Raw genomic sequence first — 21,019 nt, 5'->3', positions numbered from 1 at the left:
TACAACTATGCTTGAGAATATGTTAGGTTTTTTTTAAACAATATATTTTAGTCTAGTTAGGAAAGGCTACATTGCTGCTCTGTAAGTGTTGATTCAGAGATGTGCATGGGAAGAAGGTGTGGTAGCGTCTTCAGTGACTACCATGCACACTCCTACCCCGTGTGAGTGGATTCAAGTTTGCTTATCCATAGTGAACAAGTCTAAGACGTCCTTAAAGTACTAAGATGTCATTCCAATTTCAGAATTTGTCAAATGCAGTTATGAAAAAAAAGCTTCAGTGGGAATAAAATTATTCATAAGCAAGACCTGAAAAATGATGGTGTTTGTCTTCATTCTAAAAAGTACCCTTTCTGTTTATGGGTCTTTTCTGGTTGATTGTGGACAGTTTCAGGAAATTTTGTTTGTTCTTCATATGTATGTGAAGACTTGTCTGGTGGAGTGTGTAGCATGGAGAGTGTGGGTAATAATAGGTTGCGTTTCTTGTGCTTAAAGATCAGAGGGCATCAAACAAAAGTAGCTGCTGGCAGACTGACAGCAAAGGTGGTGGTTCTACATATAATGTGTAGTTGTGCTGTGGAATGTTGTGGATTACATAGAGATTCAAAAAGCAAGGGGGCAAACTCACAACAGATATGTCAGCTGAGGACTGCTACATGCAAAATGACAATTTCTGGCTCAGAAGGTGAATTAGCTGCATATTGCTTGAGGTTAGGAGAGTATTTTGGGAAATATCATTATGGGCTTGTCTTGTTCTAGTGTTGATTTCAAGGCATCCATTATTGTCTGCTTTTGGAGCCAAGATGCTCGGGTAAGCAGGTTTTTAGTCGGATATGCTAGAACTGTTCATATAGACAGTGGTTTTGCTAGTTCTTATTTCAAGTTTTTAAAATTAAAAATATAAAACCTAAGTTACGTATCTTGTTGGTATGTTTTTCTATAAACATTTCTGTGTGTTTATTTATATCTAACCATAAATTACCAGAGGGCACTCTTAGTTTCTAGTTTTTGCTGTCTTTTCATATGTTCGTGTGTACTTGAACAAAATTTTATGTAATTATTTGATCAAATGTGTAGTTAAAAATCTCATCACTGCATCACATATGTTGAGGAACATCTCTGGTTTGTTAAGAATGGAAAAATGTTTTCATTTATGTCTTAGGGAAGACTGCAGAAATTAGGAGTTTCACCTGTGATGTACAGTCTTTTGACAAAGAGCTGTCCTGTGTTATACCTCCTAACAGGCTGGAGTTACTGATTTGGGCAAAAGACTAGGATCATGTTTCTTGTACTGTACTTTTGTGGATACCCCTCTTAACTTTGTCCCTGTCTATCAGAAACTGTGGGTGACTTTTTGTTGTCAGGACAGACAAGTATATTTTAGAAAGGAAAGGTAGTGATTAAACCATTGAATGGGGACTTAAAAGATTGTTACTGAATATTATATTTTATATTACTTACTTTATATGTTTGGAAAAAGCTATCTCTGCATCAGTTTACCATCTGAAAAATGAAGATTTTTTCCTCTTTTACAAAGGAAGTTGTATGAATAAATCAGTTCCTATCCTTGAGCTATTAGATTTCATGAAGTGGTTCATAGACGAGGGAGAGTGGGTCCTACTATCTGACTGAATTAAATTTAATAATTAGAAATGTTGAGAGGGAAATCTGCTGCAGCCTGTAAGGTGAAATCTAGTGAATTGACAGTAGATTACATGAGGAACTGTGTAAGTGTAGTAACTTTTCACTTTGTATATGTCCTTAGATCAGTGAGCACTGTATAGAATTGTGAGAAGCACTGTGAGAAACTGCTGCAGCATATATTGGAAGAAAGCCTTCAGAGAAACCAGTTGTTTTTCTTGATCCATTGGCATGGAACCTAAGAGGTATATTTTGGATTAGAGAAATAGCGGACCCAGGTAGCAAAAAATAGAGGATAACTATTGTTCAGTCTAAAAATTTTGGTTAGAATGGATGGCCCTGTCCTCAAAACAGCTATGCTTAATAGGAATAAGGGGCACTGGAGCATCTCTTATGAGGACAAGCTGAGGGAACTGAGCCTGTTCAGCCTGGAAAGGAGACAACCGAGAGGGAACCTCATCAATGTATATAAGTATCTGAAGGGAGGGTGTCAAGAGGATGGAGCCAGGCTTTTCTCAGTGGTGCCAAGCAATGGGACACAAGGCAATGTGCAGAAACTGATGGACAGGAAGTTCCACCTGAATATGAGGAAGAACTTCTTTACTGTGTGGGTGACTGAGCACTGGAAGAGGTTGCCCAGTCCAGGTGTGGATCTCCCTCACTGGAGATATTCAAGAACCGTCTGGACACAATCTGGTGCGATATGCTCTAGGATGACCCTGCTTGAGCAGGGAGGTTGGACCAGGTGATCCACTGTGGTCCTTTTCAACCTTACCCATTCAGTGATTCTGTGAAATTATTGCTCCTCTTGTTGATCCATGTTGTTCACCTAAATGGAGAAGCTTAATCAAATGTACATTGAATGTAAATAGCTGAAGTTCTGGCATACAGTTCTCACTAGCCATTTGTGCACCTCTGTGTGTTTTAACTACAAAGTAAAAATGGAACCCAGTAAATCTAACACAGTTATAGCTTTTGGGTATTTTTGATCTATGGTTGTCTAACCTGAGGGAAGAATAACTGTTGTGCTATCCTCTTGCCTTGAGAAATTAGAAATGTACTTATTTTTTGTGCTGTACTTAAACTCCTGAGTAGCTGAATGCTTAGCTTTTACGTCCCTCAAGGAAAATAGTATATCCAGATACACTGTTCACCTAATTTGGCAACAGATTACTTCATACTGAAGATAGCTGAGTGTTTGCATCACAGGGCTTTTCTAGGAGACCCATCTACATCATAGCAAAGATTCTAATGTTTCCCTTGCAGAGAGTAGCATATTGAAAATCAATCTAGGCAGCTGAATCTAGTACATGGAATAAAAATTGTTTTATGTCCCTGCAAGTAATTCCCTTCTAAATTCATTAAGTGTCTACTTGTGTTAGCATTGTGGATGATCTTATCAGTATAAACTCATTCTCTTGTTTTGCTCAGGGTGGCTGTCAGACTTACACTGGTTTGGTAACTGTGGAGTCAGAAGATATTGTTGCTATGAACCATCATTTGTCAGTGCCTCTTAAACCTGAACTGTTCCCTTCATCCACAGAAATAGGACTGCAAATAAAACCTACACATAAGATTTCTTGTCTTTTCACAAATTGTGCTTCAGAAATTCATAATCAGGCCAGTATATGGTGATGACTTGGTAGCTGTTTGCACAGGTGGATTAGACGTGCTGTGGTTAAGGTCCTTTCCTTTTCTCTTGCCTTTCTCCCTGATATGCTATTTCAGGTCTGCTGAATTGTTTCAGCCTCTGTGAAGCTGCATACAGGAATTGTCAGTCACAAAGTTAGCTGCTTTACCATGTCACCCTTACCATTCACAAAACTTTGCAGGATCGATTCCTTGCAACAGTGCAGTTTGAAACAATATCATACGGGAGAGCTTTAATTTCTTCCCTTCAAATAAAAAGAATCAGACTATTTGCTAATAATTTTGACTTTATGTAGTACACATAAAGACACCTCAACTTTTGACATCTATAGATGGATGCTCGTGTATCTGGGTTTCAAATCTGCAGCAACTGGTGTAGTCAATGTGCTTATCAGTGTTTTATTTCTTACAGACAAGAGAGTTTGATGTGGATAACCTGAGCAAGGCAGAATTGCGAATGCTTTTGAGTATAATGGAAGGAGAACTAGAAGCACGAGACCTTGTGATTGAAGCCTTGAGGGTAAGTTACTGGGTTGTCGTCATTTGGTTTTTGGCTTTATTTTAAATTCTCTTTTGCCACTTCCCTTGTATTGTACACAGAATATTATTAGTGGAAGAGTAAATTGTGATTTTAAAGTTTTAGTTTGAGTAAATCTCAGTAATCACAAAATATGTTCTTGTTTAATTGTTGCCATTCAGTAATTCTGTGTAATTTTCTATAAAATGTCAAAAAAATTTCAAAGAAATAAGTGAAAAAACTGCAAAATTACTTCCTCTTTAAAATCTTTTATATTCTAGACTCTTTATTTGTGAAAGGAAGGAATATCTTCAAAGGAAAATTCAGTCCATTCATAATTTGTTCTAATGGTCTGTATTTGATTGTATTGCTCTATTCAGTGCTTTCATTTTCTGTGAGATGGAAGGAAGGACAAAATCAGATAGTCACATCCACTTAGGGAAAAGGTTTTGTGTTTTTTTTTTTTGTTTGCCTCTGTTTTTTAATAAAAGGTGAAATATGAGCACAAGCACACTCTTAACTGTGCTTGCAAGATTTGGTAGGATTTTTACTGTGTTAGGTGCCTGTAAAGGTTAGTTTTCTTCTTCAGAAGGTTACAGTCTGAAAGGCAGCTTAGAAAGTTGACTGGAAATGTACAAACAAAACTGCCTTTTAATCAAAATATGATTTTTTTAATGACTGTATTGATTTTAAAGTCAATCTGTAGCAGAATAAAATTTAACAGACCTGCCAAACAAACTATAGGTTTAGGGAGAAAAAGAGTCTTACATGGTTTGAAAACATTTATAACTTCACAGGACAGAGGGAAATTGTGCCCTTTAAGATATTGTAAAGTAAAACCTCAGTATAATAACATATATCTAATACTAGCTTTTATTAATATGTGTAATGATTATCAAGCAGTGTGGGAACATTTTTCAGTTGTAATGTCACAGTAACAATTGTAAATGCATTTTTATTCAGTTTTAAGTTGTTTTGTGATGGATTCAGATCTCTTGTTGCAAATAGAGCTTTAAACTAGCTGTCATTGATGTACTTGCATTAATAAGTGAAGACTTTATGGGTATAAACCTCTCTTATAAAATACAATTTTCATTTTGTAGTAACAATAAGACACTGGAAGCAATATTCTTCTGGGGGATTACTGTCCTTTGAAGTTATTTGGTGTTTGGCCTTCAGTTATATGCGTATGTTAAAATGCACTGCCTTTTCATCTAGCTGTTTTACAATTTCACAGCTCCTTTGCTTGGCCTAGGATTTTTTATTTTCCCTGCCTGCCAGTTAAGGTTTTGTGGAAGTGGAAACAGTGTACACAGCACATCCAGAATCTTTTTTTTTTTTTTGACTCTTCTAACTTTGAAGGAATGCAGAGATTATATTCAGGCAATTTTCTCTAGTATATATTCATGAACAAGCTGCTGCACTACATACCAAAGAATGTATGTGTTGAAGTTGAGCAAAAGGGAGGAGAAAAAAAAGGGGGAAAAAAGAAAAATGCAGTAAACATTTCATGATAGTAAACATTAAACTTGCACAGTCCCAGGAATGAAAAAGTCTGTATGAGATTCACATGCACCTGCTGAAATGGGTAGTATGTACGCAGTGGGTTTTGATGATTAATATAGATTAATATAAAAAGTAGGTCAATTTCACATGAGTTATATAGGTGCTGAAAATTGGGGGTTTAGGGTTTTTTGTTTGGCTGGATTTTGTTTGGTTGGTTTGTTGTTTTTTTTTTCTTTTCCTGCGTGTCAATTTTCAGTTCCTCTAAACAAAGTCCATGTGTAACTCAAATCTTCCTGAAGGCTTGCCTGGCTACCTGCACTAGTACTGGGAAACTTGGAAGTTATACCTGCTGAAGAGCTGTTGACTGATATGTTGTGGTATAATACTTTCGGATCTTCTGGCTTCTTATTTGGGAAGGCACAAGTCTGCAGTATTAGCAAGTTAGAGTCTCCAAGTAGCACACAAAGTAAGCAACTAGATAGCCAGTTATACACTTTTATAAAAGTGTGTAACAAGAGAATTCCATTGGAATTGTGTCAAATTTGATACTTTGATTTGCTTCAATACATTGGCATACGTAGTTTGCATATCCTTGAAGCAAGAAACAAATGGTTTTCATATAAGAGAAAAGACTTAAGTTGTTGTTTCAAAAAGAGATGAAGGTCTGTTTCAAAGTTAGGGAAAGTTTGTGAGTATTTTTGCAGGAGTTGTTTTGTTGTGGGGTTTTTGTAATCCTACTAGTAGTTCAGGGCTGTTTCAAAGCCTAATTTCTATGACAGGTCACAGCCTGAAAATTTCCAACCCTATACTAGAGAATGTGTATGTTTTCTTTTCCTCTTAGGTGATCCTCCTGTCAGCTTAAAGTCACTGGCATATACATTTATTAAGCAGTTTTTATATGGTCTTGGTTGTTTTGCAAGACTACAGAACTGGATCTTTTAATCTTCTCTTAAAAGCTGTTCATCCTCTGTTCATTCTTGTGGTGGTGTCATTTCAGATTTTTCTCAATAATGACGTAAGCTTAACTACATCATTCCTAAATGTGTGTGCCCTTATCTGTACTAATTTTGCAGGGTTTCACGGAGCATTTGTAAAAATTGTGCAATAAATAGTACTTATATATCTATTGTAAATACCTCTCCTGAAAAGTTTTGGCACAAAAGGTAATCAGCCTTGACTGATCACGAAAGAGCTGATAAGAGCTGATAATAGTGAATATAATTGAAGACTGACTCACATGGTACTACTCTTAATTTGCACTTAGTCTGTATTAGTCTGTCCTTTTCCACTGTATAAATTCTTACACTGATCTCTCTTGTTTACCACATCACTAATTTTGTGAATCTGTATCATGTGCTTTACCGAAGATCTGAGGCAGATCTTGTGGGTTTTTTTCTCTGTCTAGAAAGCCAGTTATGTAAAAAAACCCCACGCCTACCTTCAATATCCATTGGTAGGATTTCTTTTCAGGCTGAGTCTTACAGGGACATGGTTCTTACGGTGCCAAAGAGGTTTTTTTTCTTGGTATACATGTCATATCATCACAGTCTACATCAGAGAAAATGCCTACTAACTTCTCATTTAGCACTTTTAAGATGTTGCATTACTTTTTCCTGCCTATTTAAAGCTTTGTTTCAAAAGGGTGCAGTCCAGTGAGACTAAAGAAGAAATGCTTCAGAGTTTGTTACTTGACTTTGAAAAGATTGAACTAGGAAATTTCAAGTCTATCCACTGGGTATTGCTCAGAGTGCAGAGTGTCCATTCTGCCTATTCTGTGTAAATAAAAAAATAAAAAATTAAAAGTTAGAAAGGCCAGCAGTTTGACATTATAGGAAGAAATCATAGTCATCCTGGAGGCAGGGTGGGAGTGGGGAGGGAAGATAAGTTTAGTTAGTAAAGTTTAGAGTGTTGATTTTTATTAGGGCACTGGAATTTGTGCCACAGGATAAATTAGAAAGAATCAAACCCAGTGTCATATATAACAATTAACTCTTTTTATTGTGTCTTTTTTCATAATGTACTGCAGTTTCCATGGTATTTTATGTAAGGTTTTGATACCTTGAAGACCACTTTTGAAACAAAACCAAAAATTCAAAATCAAACTGCATTTGTAAGAAATATGCAGATGACATCTGTTTACTTTCATGTTTTCACAAGACATTGATGTTCATTTATAATATTCTCAACCGATTCCTGCTTCAGCACTAGAAGAAGTTACAGTGATTAACAACCAGACCAATTTAAGTTGCTAGACAAGTTCAGCCCTGTGAGAACCAACAGCCTTGGAAAAGCAGACCTTTGTCATGCTTAGGGTCAAATTTCCAGCTTCATTCTCCAAGTGAACAGTTAATTTACTGTGGAGAATGGCATCAGGATTCACCTCAAAGGAGGTGATCTTCGTGTAAATCTTTGTGTAAATCTTTCTCATTAGCACTCTACTTCTTTTTTTGAAGCTCTTATTTCTGTATTTTAGTAACTTCATGACCATGGTTGCACTGCAATTAAAATTAGATTCGGATTAACATTTAAATCATTGAAGTTATTTCATTGATGAGAAATAACTTGCTGATTAATTGCTATTGGGAGTGCATATAGTTAAAAAAGGAGGGAGACTTAACTGTAGCTGCTGCCTTCATCTGTCTCAATTATCCAAATAAACTGTCTGCCTTTAATAAGGAGATAATGTATTCCTAATGTGGTAGTAATGTGGCCGCATAATCAAAGCACAGGTCTGGCCTCCCACAACTGTGATCTCAAATACAGCATTCATTTTTTGTTATTTTTTATCCAGCTGAAAAGTGGTGGTTGTAACTGCTTGCTCTAGAAGAGCATGTGAAGAAATGATGTGCTAGTGTTAGCTGTCAAGCTAACTAACTAAATACTAAATGCTGCTTTTAGTGGTAATTCTCTCATAAAGTTAAATCATGAGTAGGTTATTTTTCATCTAAAATTTTAAAGCCCCATTCAGTTTGGATTTCTGTTTATTGTAAAAATAATTTTATTTGCCTATGTAGATTTCATTAGGTGTTGAATGGTAAATTGAAAATGTATACTTGCTTCTATGGTATACATTAATTAACGTAAACAAAAAAATGCAAATTCTTACCATACTAGATTCTTTAATATACCACATTGCATGGATTTAGAACAACTTTTTTGATTGATGGGAAATTCACTAATGAAATAAAAAAGTGTCTAAAACAACTGCCAGTACCAACGATGGATATATTTTTGTTTAATTAAAACTAACTACAATATCAACGACATTACTGCGGAGCAATATCTTTCTCTGAGCTTAAGCGAGATCCAAATCAACAGGTTCTGTGTATGTCATGGCCAAGTCAGAAAGACAATATGTGAATGGCAAGGTGAACTTGGTTGTAGGTGTTTCTTCAATGTTGTAAAGTCCTACTGTATTTAATTTCTACTGTAACTTCCTAAGGCATGAAAGCTTATCTTCTATGTATGTGTTTCTACCAACACCTGTTTAATCTTTTACCCAGTTTTTGCAAAATCTGACAAAATGCCAAGCATTTCAGAAGTAGGTAGTATCGTAAAATCAGGCAGCTGAGTAAGAAAATTTATAATGTTATTAAGGCCTTAGTTGAAGGAAAGGCAGATATTTGTGCTTTTATTGAGCACTGTGTAGCAACTGCAGATACAGAGTTAGGGAAAATCAGACTTTGTCTAACTGCTCAGAGAATTTAAGTTAGACTATATAAATTTATAAAAAGATAAGAAAAGAAAGATCTCTGCCATGGAAGTTAGTTCTGTCTAAATTTTATCTCCCTGAATCTAAGCATTTTAACAGGCCTGCAGGTTAATCAATAGAACTGGAAATGAATCATAGTTTCTATATTATGTCGAAGTAGAAAATCCATATAAAATAATAATTACCCTAGCAAAGCATCTGAGTTCTTGAGGAGCAATGGTTGAATTTTGTAATGAAGCTACAAATATTAAAGTAATGAAATAGGTCAAAAGACAGGAATTAATGCATCCTGTAACAATACCTCATAGACACATTTAAGTTTAATAACCCATTATATTAGCTTTATTTAAAAAGCAGTCTAAAAATGCAAGATTTAAAAGTAAGGATAAACAGCTTTTAAGAGAGTATAGTGATTACTGTGTAGTAATCTGTTTAGATTTGCACAGTGTTTCTTTGAAGTAGCTAATGCATAGTGTGTTAAATGCCAGTTTTCAGGTTCCAGTTCTCCTGTTAATCATTTTAGAACTATTAGGATATTAGTATGCAATTGCCTGAGAAATTTAGTAGTTTAACACAAGTCTTCCAAAAAAGGGGTTTAATACTTTTTAGGAGGATCATTTGTTTTGGAATGATCAGGTTGTTTCAGAAATTTTCTAAATGACTAGTTGCAGTGAAAAGACATTCCATTAGCAAGGCTATAATGGTATCATCCAATATAACTTATAAACCATGCTCTAATTTTAGAAAAAATATATATAATCAAATTGAATGTTGATTTTGTAAAGTATTGCATTTTGAAACAACAGATAAAATGTTTCTTTGTATGAACATTCTATTAGAAAATTATAGTGATATGGGTAGCTTATAAGATGTTAGAGTTTATTATGATAAAGGCTGTTTTTTACATATCTGTGTAACAAGTGTGTGTGAGTGAACTTAGCATTCCAACCAAAAGCGTGCTTTAGAAGAAACTCAGTCCATTGTTCTCACCTAACTTTGCTTTGATTTGCCTCACAGATTTGCCTCAGACTCTATAAGCTGAACTGAGAGCAGAGTTAGTCCTAAGCAAGACCTTCTTCCAAAAGGCAGGACCATAGGCACATTCCCAGGGCCAATTATGTGGCTCTGCAAACTTGTTGCTGTTGTGCTGCACTACCTGCTGATATGGACACAGTCACTGTGTACCTAGAAATTCCCTTTTCCAGGTTTTTTTGTGTAAATATAGTATGAAATATGAGTTGATTTGGTATAGATTTAAAAAAACCCTTAAACTTGATATCCCTCTGTTCTCTTTCTAAAACCAGAAATTCCCCAGTGTTTTCTACCGTTATGATAATTCTTGAATTCAAGACCTGGCTTGTGAAACTGCCAGTTAGGTCATTGCAAAATGCTCTTCTGGAGTCTCTTTCTCCCCAAAGGAATTTGCTTTCAAGTCCTGAGATGTGCATTGTGGAAGGCTTTTATTAGTGAACTCATCTTTCAATTTTGGCTGACAATGATTAAACACTGAACAGTATAGTTTTATTTTAATTTCATTGAAAACATGAACTATTTTGATGGTAACTGTCAAGTGTGCATATTTCTATACCACTTTTGCAATTCTGTAAGCATATGTGAAGATCAAGCAATATTTAAAAAGACACCCTGAGCATATCATAGTGTATTATAACAGTATACTGTGTAACTAAGTTAGATTTTTGGGGGCTAAGTGAGAATGATACTGGAATTTCAGTCCAAAAATGTGGGGCCTTTCATGCCCAGCTCTGGATTTTCAATAATGAAATTTTTTTTTTCCTGGAAAAAAAAAAATAATTTTGGAAGGAGAGCTGTAGATATTTGCAAATTATTGGAAGGAGAGCTGTAGATATTTGCAAACTGCACTTCTCTACTTTGACCTATCTACTTTCCACTAAGTTTTGTCTAGCAAACTGGTTTCCTTTACTTGGTCAAGACAGACTTCTGTCTACTGTAGGTTGATATGTTAGTTAAAAAAATTTGATTTATCATTTAGAGCTTCCATATCCTTTTAATGTTATTTGTTGTCTTCTGCATCTTGTCATGGTGTGATACTTGGTTGTGCCTGTAATTTTTAAGTTAGATATCAAAATAGAATTATTATCAACACAATAATTGTCAGTTGTGTATGAATAAAGTTTTTATCCTGAACTACTGCACAGAGTCAGCAAGACTTTAAGACTTAGTACTTCTAGAACGAATTTTTGGATTAGAAGGGGAAATAAATCTTTATAGTTTAGTTGTTCTCAAATTGACTGATAGGTAGAAAAATTACATGGATATTAAGTGTAATCTGTCAAAGGGAGCTACAGCACCTATAAATTATGAAGACCCTTACTTGCAGTAATTATGCTAAGTTGTGAATTTAAAATGCAAATCTGAGCTTCTCCTCTATGTATGAATCCCATGCAGAGTGGATCTAAGAGCACACAGAAGGTGGCTTTAGAGGTTTCTGGCAGCCGATAGGGCAGCCTGTTTTGTAGCAGGTGTCTTTGAAAAATGATAACCATGTAGAAGGAGGAGCAGTAGATGTTAGACTCTGTATAACAGAAGGTTATTGTTGTAGATAGTATGGTGGCAGTTGTTGGCCATGGTGGCAGAAGTGAAGCATGAAACAGAAGTCAGATAATGCCTTGTTTGCGTTGTCGTTTTTGCAGATTGCAATTTCTTCGCCTAAAATAATTTTTAATAAATATTTTTGAGTTAATGATCTGCAGATTGTATCCTTTCTCATCTGATTACTACTTTTGGTTTACTGATTTAATGGTGGTTGCACAGGCATTTTCTCTGCTCCTAAATATAGTTTGTCTCTACCTGTTCAATGAGTCTGGTTATGATTAGAGCTTTTACTTTCTTAATAATGGTTTACTGTACTTTTCTGAACATGTCTTTGAAAAAGTAGTATTTCACTATTGCAAGCTATTTAATATTGATTGCAAGGAAAGAATGAAATAGGGATAAACCTCAGACAGTTTAGTAGATTAAATGATTAGTTTGGAAGTACTTAGTTTGGAATCATTTCCTTATCTGTGGTTTATTTCAAGTTTTAAAGTAATGTAGTATGCTCTTTGAACCTAATTGAAAAAGTGTTGTTTGATACAACCTTAATGTTCAAATTTTGATTTGCTCCTATTTGATCCTGGTTTATATATTGTATTTGTGTTAGTTTGTATTGCATTGTATTTGCTTTTCTTATATTTAGTGGGGTTTGTAGTAATAGTTGTGTAAGCATACACTTCGTTATAATGGAACCAAGTCTCACTTTTTCCAAAAGATGTTGGGACTGTAGGAGCAGCAGTCCCTGGACTGATTAACTTGGATGATCTGAATGATCCTGATATTTTGATGCATATAAAGGCCTCTTCTAGAAATAGCTGACAAAACTGGTTTTCAGTTGTGTTATATCACTTCTTATGGTAGTTATTTGCTATTTGCCAAAAGGGGACATTAAGCACTGAACAAAGTAAAACTTTTGGTAAACCATATTAAATCAGTCCTGTATCTGTGTTTTTTTTAACTAAGCTTAAGATTACTACTGAGGTAAATATCCTTATTGCAGGCTGTACTAAAATTGGAGACTACAAGCATGAAACTGTGAGGCTTGTTTTCTACCATGAAAACATTATGGCCTTGCACTGCTAATATCCTTTTCACTCTTCATTCCAGCAGCGACTCTTAAACTGATCATAGTCTCTTTTTGTTTTTCACATAAGATCAGAATATCTTTATTGTTGGCAGGCATGTAACTATTAATTTAGCTGAAAGTATTCTGCTGATTTCTTATTTGGATAATTACTTTACCTTTCCCACTTGATTCCTCCTTCCCTCATTTGATCTTTCTGCATAATCCAACATGAAGTGAGTAGAGACAGATACACACAATATTTGTAAAAATAATAATAAAAATTTCCAACATCATATTGATGTAACTGTTTCTCCATTTCTGTGATCTTTGTGAATTATACAGATGTGCCTTTGTTGTTAGAGTGACTTATTTAAAATATTCTATCTGTTTGCCATCATTACTCACATTGCTGACAGTGAGAAATGTAACTGGGTCATCCTATCTGTATTATTATGTTAGCTGAAATTTTCCATTTTTTAGTTAAGGGAACTAAGTATAGGATATTTCCTTTAAGCTAATAAATGGTACAGTTAATTTTGCTGAAGCAACACTAAAGTGCAGCTGAATACAGCTTGGTTTGTGTGTCTCTTCATGTTACTGTTGCTAAAGAAAAAATGTTTAAGGTTTATTCTTGATTCTTCCAAAAATTATGATAGTAATTTGTAAAAAATAATTATGAATAAGACAAGAGATTTGATTGGGGTCCTTTTCAACACCTGTGAAAATATTCATACAGCAGCAATTACTTTCATTATGCTTGGGTGTATGTGTTCCCATGCTTTTCTCCCTCTTGCCCTGTTTTGATGCTGTTGTGACTGGTGGACTGATCTTTCCACCTGCTGCTCTCCCAGACAGAGACATCTTAGAAGCTCTGGCAGTGTAGTAAAAATACTTAGCACTAAGTCTCTTATTAAAGCCAGCATTCTATTTTTATGAATAAATGGGAAATTTGATAAAATAGAGCAACAGTGATTATAGAGAATTCTCTCTGAAATAGCAAAGTAAAATTTTAGCTACATATTGTGAAAGTATAGACTGCTATATGAAAGTTTTTAAACTAGTAACTCTCTTGGTGTTTGCAAAGGTAATTCTAGCTGGAAAATTGCTTTGAAGTTTCAATAAACAGCGTAAAATCCAAAATGTACAATGTGGGTGAATATTGTGTGTACTTTAAAATGTTCCATTCTAGCAATCAAAATTATGAATTACATGTATTTGTTCATTCAGTTTCTTCACTAGAGGTTGTAGCAAGAATAAAATTCTTCTTGAAGGTAATATATATTGCTCTCACAATTTACCTTCAGTTGAATACTGAAAATAATTTGAAAACATGGAATCCCCTTAATCTACCTCAAATAAATCTATATTGTAAATAGATTAGACTAGTTCAGTTGAAAGGGACCAACAATGATCATCTAGTCCAACTCCTGATCACTTCATGGCTGAACAAAAGCTAAAACGTGTTTTCAAGGGCATTGTCCAAATGCCTCTTAAACGCTGACAAGCTTGGGGCATCAACCACCTCTCTAGGAAGCCTGTTCCAGTGTTTGACCATGCTCTCGGTAAAGAAGTGCTTCCTAATGTCCAGTCTAAACTTTCCCTGCACAGCTTTGAACCATTCCCACACGTCCTCTCACTGGATCCCAAGGAGAAGAGATCAGCCCCTCCCTCTCCCCTCCCCCTCCTCTGGAAGTTGTACAGAGCGACGAGGTCACCCTTTAGCCTCCTTTTCTCCAAACTTGATAAACCCAAAGTCCCTCACCACTCCTCGCAGGACATTCCCTCCAGTCCTTTCACCAGCTTTGGTGTCCTCCTCTGGTCACATTCAAGGACCTTCACATCCTTCTTAAGCCATGGGGCCCAGAACTGCACACAGCACTCCAGGTGAGGCTGCTCCTATGCTAAATAGAGCAGGATTTTGCCCAGCTGGTGATGCTGTGTTTGATGAACCCCAAGATGGAATTTGTCCTCTTTGGCTGCCCAGGCACATGCTTCTGATTTGTGTTGATCCTGCTGTCAGCCAGCACGCCCAGATCCTTCTCTGCAGGGCTGTTCTCCAGACCCTCCTGCCCCAGTTTATGCTTGTGCCTGGTGTTACTCCATCCCAGGTGCAGAATCTGGCTTTTGGACTTGTTAAATTACTATTAATCATGGCCCAATGTTCCAGTCTATCTAGGTCCCTCTGCAAGACCTGTTGTCCTCAAGACAGTCAACAGCATTTCCCAGTTTGGTATCATCAGCAAACTTTGTAATGGTCCATTTGACTCCTGCATACAGATAATTGATGAATATATGGAACAGAGCCAGCCGTAGGATTGAGTCCTGAGTAATACCACTGGTGACTGGACACCAGCCAGATGTAGACCCATTCACTACAACCCTTCAGCCAGTTCTTCACCCAGCACACTGTGATCCCACTCATCCCACAGCTGGAGAACTTGTCCAGAAGGATGCTGTGAGGGACAGTATCAAAAGCCTTACTAAAATCCAGAAAAACTATGTCCATCACCTTCCCTTCATACACTAAGTGGTTGACCTTATCATAGAAGGATATGGAATTAGTTAACAGCCCTTTCTCTTTGAGCACCCGTGTTTACCGTGTCTGATGATGGCACGGTAAATGCATACTTTGCATATTTTTCCATTACAATAATTAAAGCCTGTTAATAATTCAATTTCAATGCAGTAATGTGGGATGGTATTTTAACTCAGATTTTGATAGCATGAAAATATGAAAATCTAAATGCTCTAAATTAAAAAGAAACACATTGATTTAGTAAAAGTTTTACTGCTATGCTTTTGGTATGTTTTGTTACTGAGCTGAAGAGGCTTTTTAGCTGCTAAGCATGGAGGCTAAAGTGCTCTTTTTGATTAGAGATGAAATCAGATTTCCTTCAGTTCTTCAGAAGAATGGCTGACGGATTTCCATGCAACAAATTATGAATCGATTTGCATGAATTTGAACTATAAATTTGAACCTGGAAAAAAGTCAAGATGACAAATGGGTATTTAAAGTAACCAGAGAGCTCAAGTCTCTTCTATCAGTTGAGGCTCATTATGAGTATGAAAATCTGTATTATTTTCAGAAATAAATGTCTGGGCGGTTAGATAATCAGGGTATCAAACAGTGATACTTCCTGACAAAATATTGGCCTATAATTTTCAAATGTTTTTTGCTTAATTGAGTAGCTCCAACAAGTCATTTCAAGAAACTATATAATGCCACTGAAGAAGATTTATAAGCCTATTCTCTTTCAACCATCTTCCTCTTAAAAAAAAAGAAACAACTATTACCCTTTCAGTTTTATTTAGAATGAAGGGCTCACCCTCGTCTTTAACATAACATATAAAATACATTTTTACTGCCTCATCTTCTGTTCTGTTTAGTTTCAGAAAACCACTCCCTAATTCATATGTCAAGAGAAAATATTAATATGAACCTGTCAACATCTGTTGAAACAATTTTCATATATGTGGAAAAGGAAATCAATCAGAGGAACAAATGCTCTTGAAAGGAAGGAAATTTTGTTTAAGGGTTCTAGGGCAGCTTTAATTCAGTTCCATTGTTCCATAGCAGTGTAGGACATGCAGTGCTATTTTTGATGTTTATCATCAGTTGCTCCATGGAAGACTTGCTGAACTTGGCAGATAAATGAAGAGGAAACTCTGAGATACACTGGGGGGAAAATGCAGTATTGATTTTAAAAACACTGCTGGTTATATATATTCTGTTACTGGTTATGTCATCTGATTATGAAAACTTATTTCAGTAAATGTGTGCAACTAATATCAGCATAAATTATTAAGGAAATAAAAATAATAATATAACTTATGCACTTAATTTTTTTTGTTTTCATTATTTGGCTTATTTTTTATATATTAGTTGTATAATAATAATAATAATAATAATAGTATTTCTTTTTCCTAGCTTTTTTATGCTTTTAGTTGTAAGTCCACAGTAAGATGGATACTATTTGAAGGCCTCCCTGCCCCCTTACGTTCTCGTTTCAGTAACAGGGGCAAAGAATCTAATTAGACTTCTTAATTTTCAGTTTGGTTACTGAAAACAGGTTTTTGTTTTCTTCTGAAGTGGAATGCAAGAAACAAATGATTACAGGCAGTTCTTATATAGGATTTCCAGCTTTTCCCACAGGCTATCATCCAGATATCTCCACTCCTTTTGTTCCTCTCCCTACACACACTGCTGCTAGTCTTCATCTGCCAGCAGATAAATGGGGTCAGAGCCTGCAAAAGGTCAGCTTAAGACATGGAGGTTTCTGTGAAGGAGCTTGCAGATAACTTGAGGTAGCTTGAAAAAAGTTGGTGTAGGGATGAATGAGGTGTCTTGCTCTATGTGGTAGGAGGCAGGCTTCCTGAGGGAGTCATAAAAGAAGCAGTTTATTTTACAGCCTGATCCTTCAGATTTTTGTTGACTGCAGACTTAGAAAATTTGAGAATAAACCTTTCCCTTGTGTCGTACAGCTGCGTAATCCCTAGGGATTGTTAAGTACTAATTTTTTATTTTTGAAAATATCACAGACTAAAAGTTCTGTTTTCCAAGTCATCAAAAGTATTTTCATGATTCAAAGCAAGACATAAGACATGTTCTACCAATAAGTATTTGGTTGTGTTTGCTTCCTCTGAGAGCTTATTTTTGTCATTTGTTAACTGAGAAGATAACCAGCACCTACAAGCTAAAAAAATAATAGTCCTTGAAGAAATCACTAATCATGAAGTAACTAGATTGGAAGGCACCTCAAGAAATCGTTCAGTCCAGTCTTCTGCTTAAAGCAGGACTAAGGTCAAATGTGGATCGAGTTGCAAATGGCCTTATCCAATCTGGTTTTGGAAATCTTCCAGTGGTAGAGGTTACATGTTTTCCTTGGACAATGAGTTCCAGTGCTTATCTGCTCTCAGTGAGAAGAATTTGTGTCCAACTCAAATTTCTCTCATTAGATCATGGGGCAATTGCTACTTGTCCTGCCAGTGTACAGACCTCAAGCATCTTTCTCCCTGATTGCCCCTATTTCTCACTGAAAAGTCCTATTTCTATTTAGCTCTTTCTTGAAGAGAAAGATATATGTTTTGATCATCTTTCACTCCTCTCTGAAGATGTTTTTCAGATCAACTCTATTTTTTTTGGTAGTTCATCTTTGATCTAACATAATATAACAGGCAGCCATAAAGAAACTTTGGAGTTTAGTTTTTTTTAAGTAGTAGTAGTTTTATTTTAATGTTTTGTATCTTGTATAAGGATTTAAAAGTTCTATATAAATGTGATGTTCTTATTGGACTGAATTAAAAAGCTTTAGTAAGTAAGTTTAAGCTTTTGTTCTATTGCAGTAGTGAATTTCATTAATTAACTATTTAAAGGGGTTTTATCTTTGGATTTCAATACTTTATCTTGATTTCCTTGTGCTTACAGTCACTTTTCATTAGCAGTTACCTGTTGGAGGATTTAGCTCAAGTCTTGAGTCATAATTTTGTGTACCACTGATGTAGTGTACACTGCAAAAAGTATCACTTCCTGTGGACATATTTTCATGCTTTTAAATACTTCCAGTCTCAGTCCTTCCATTAAAAGGCTCATTGCTGTGCAAGCAGGTATGTGCAGAAACTAAATCTGATGGTTTATAAATTCATACAGCACCTTTCACAATGCAGCAGTCCTGATGACCTCCTATAGCAGGTGGATATTCTGTCTATTTCTGAAAATGTTCTGTTTGAAAATTAATTCAATTCATTATTCCTAAATCAACATTTTAATGTTACTTTCCATATATACTGCTGTGCAGTTGAAGTTAATATATGAAACACTGCTAACGTTGCTTTAACACAGCCACCAAATTATGCAGAGACTCATGGCTAGGCTTCGCGAACGAAGATTTGGGAAGGCTTTATCCACATTTGCTACAGGCACGCTGGTGGCTTATCAGGCCAATACGTGACAGACATATCCGATTGCAAAAGGCACAGCAGAAAGATTCCTTAGATGGTGTATTCTGCAATACACGGTTCTTTCTGCGTTGCCTTTTCTCCTCGAGGGTGATCCTGCGTGTGTTCTCAAAGGAGACAGCAGCGTTATAGATGGTGTGTCTCCAGGCCTCCCGATTGGAGGCCAGAGTAGACCAGTTATGGTGATCAATATGGCCAAGGCTGAGATGTTGTTTCAGAGAGTCCTTGTATCTTTTCTTCGGGGCTCCTCTCATGCGGCAACCGGTGGCAAGTTCACCATAAAGCAAGATCTTAGGGAGGCAGTGGTCCTTCATCGTTGAGACATGTCCTGCCCAACGCAGCTGTGTTCTCAGCAGCATGGCCTCAATACTTGTGACAGCTGCTTGCTCTAGAACAGATGTATTGGTCACATAATCTGACCAGTGGATGTTTAGGATTGTACGGAGGCAGAGTTGCAGAGACTATTTTAAAGGATATGTATGATATTAGACTGTACATTCCCCAGATAATGACTGCCATAAAAGCAGTTATCTTGGTATTGCTACTAACTCTTATGACTTGAAATTCAGTGCTGAAAGACGATATAAGAGAGAAAAAATTTCTCATTCTAGCATTTCTGTTTCTCCCAACTGAGGTACTTTAGTGAATTGAAAAGGGACAGAAGTATTATTTAGAGGCTGGAGGAATCATGTAAAAAGCTTCAAGCCTAGCTTGTCTTTCTGCCACTTGGTGTCAAGTTTTAGGGAACTACTCATCGTTTCCTTTCTATCAAGCTTCTGCTTTGTCTTTTATTCTGGTACCTTCTTTTTAAATCGTACATCTTCATTCCATCACTGTGTTTTGTATATTTAGTCCTTGTATGGAAACATGGAAACATTTCTTTTAATATTTTACATTTAGCTCCCTTTTGAGTTGGAAGCATTTTTAGATGATTTTGCTGTCTATGGTTTGAGAGTTGCCAGTCTGTTTTACCCTGTACTTAAGGTTATGCAGTTATGGCTTCAGCCAGTCTGTCATCCCAAACTATTTGCTGGTTTTTCTACAGTCTTTTCCTATAGCCACTTTAATTCTTGTTTTGATTTTCATTCAGATGGAGCTCAACCCTACTATATAGTTTCATCTTTTCCTTAGTTAATGAATCCAAACCCCTGGTCCTGTTACTATTTTGGCAGATCCACACTGAGTCTTTTTGTCTTGCTCTGTTAATCACTGTGCATGTTAGAGAACATTTAACAGTATATTCACATTGCATGCATACAGTATGTGCCAAGAGGACAGCTGGTTATAGAAAAAACTGGAAAATACACATTATTTCACTGATTGACAATCTGTGTTTCCTTAAGGGCATGAGCGATTGCCTTTGCCTCTAAGATAGGTTAATCTTCTTGGCATCTCTTTTTTTGTTGCTCTCTGGATTTAAGGATGGGGGCTCTGGTGGTCTTTTTTTATTTACAACTGAGCTGCTACATCTGTTTTTTCCTTTACTTTGATATCTCACTTTGTATAAAGTAAGTGGCTTTTACATTGTTGATAATTTATATATGGACTGTGCCTCCATCTCCATTTAAATTCTTAACCTGCTTTGGTTTGTCATCCTGTTTGGCTGATTAGCAAAATAATCTGTTTATGGTTAGATTTTTGGCTTTGATGGTTGTCCTTTACAAGAGGGTTGAATTCCTAAGCTGCATACTGTCCTGTATCTTCATCTTACAGAGCCATGAGTTACAAATACAGCCCTTCTCCCTGGCTTTGTAATATTAACTTTGGAGCTAGCTATTTTATTTTATAAATTAAAAATTAAGGGATTAAAATATTAGACTAATTAGGGATTATTTGCTAGGCACTTTATAAAAAATAACTAGGTTCTATCAGTTTGTTTTTGTCTCTTCAACCAGTTGCTATCTGACTTTGTAAGCCAAACGAGAGTTTAGGTCTGAGTGAACCCTGTAAGCTTTTTCTGAAGTTATATTCCAAAGACCTGGTTTTTTTAATAAATATTTTCAAGTTCTATTTATACTATCACACTGAAAAACAGACTAGAATTATTTTAAGTATCAGAATATGTAGGCACATATTTACCGACAAATTCTCATTTACCACAACATTTCAATTTTGTAGACAATATATAGGAAAAAGTTGGACATTCACTAAGGTATGTTACTTGTAGTTAGTCTTTGGGGAGTTTTTTTAACATAATTCTTATGTTCTTCTTTGTTATCTCATGCCCTGAAATGTGTGTTATCTTTTGTGAGCTTTTCATATGTTACAATTTTAACTTCAAGCTTTCCAAATGATCTACTAACCCATTTGGTAAGCATTAGTCCTCTTCCTCCTCGTTTGTATCTCAGAATTGGCTTATTCTTCCTCTTTTTTTTGCTTATTCTTCAAAACTGGATTTGAA

General features: G+C 35.9%; 1 protein-coding gene across 1 annotated transcript in view; it reads left to right on the top strand.

Annotated features, from left to right (window-relative positions):
- CTTNBP2 (cortactin binding protein 2) overlaps window positions 1-21,019 on the top strand; it is an 81,063-nt gene that overhangs the window by 7,994 nt on the left and 52,050 nt on the right. Inside the window, 1 exon segment of the mRNA XM_027731057.2 lies at window positions 3,701-3,808. Coding sequence (XP_027586858.2) covers window positions 3,701-3,808 — 108 coding nt within the window.

This window comes from Pipra filicauda, unplaced genomic scaffold (assembly GCF_003945595.2).
Source record: "Pipra filicauda isolate LSUMZ 115617 unplaced genomic scaffold, ASM394559v2 scaffold210_size2929891_pilon, whole genome shotgun sequence".
Taxonomy (NCBI): Eukaryota; Metazoa; Chordata; class Aves; order Passeriformes; family Pipridae; genus Pipra; species Pipra filicauda.
This window is presented reverse-complemented; position numbering and strand designations above follow the sequence as displayed.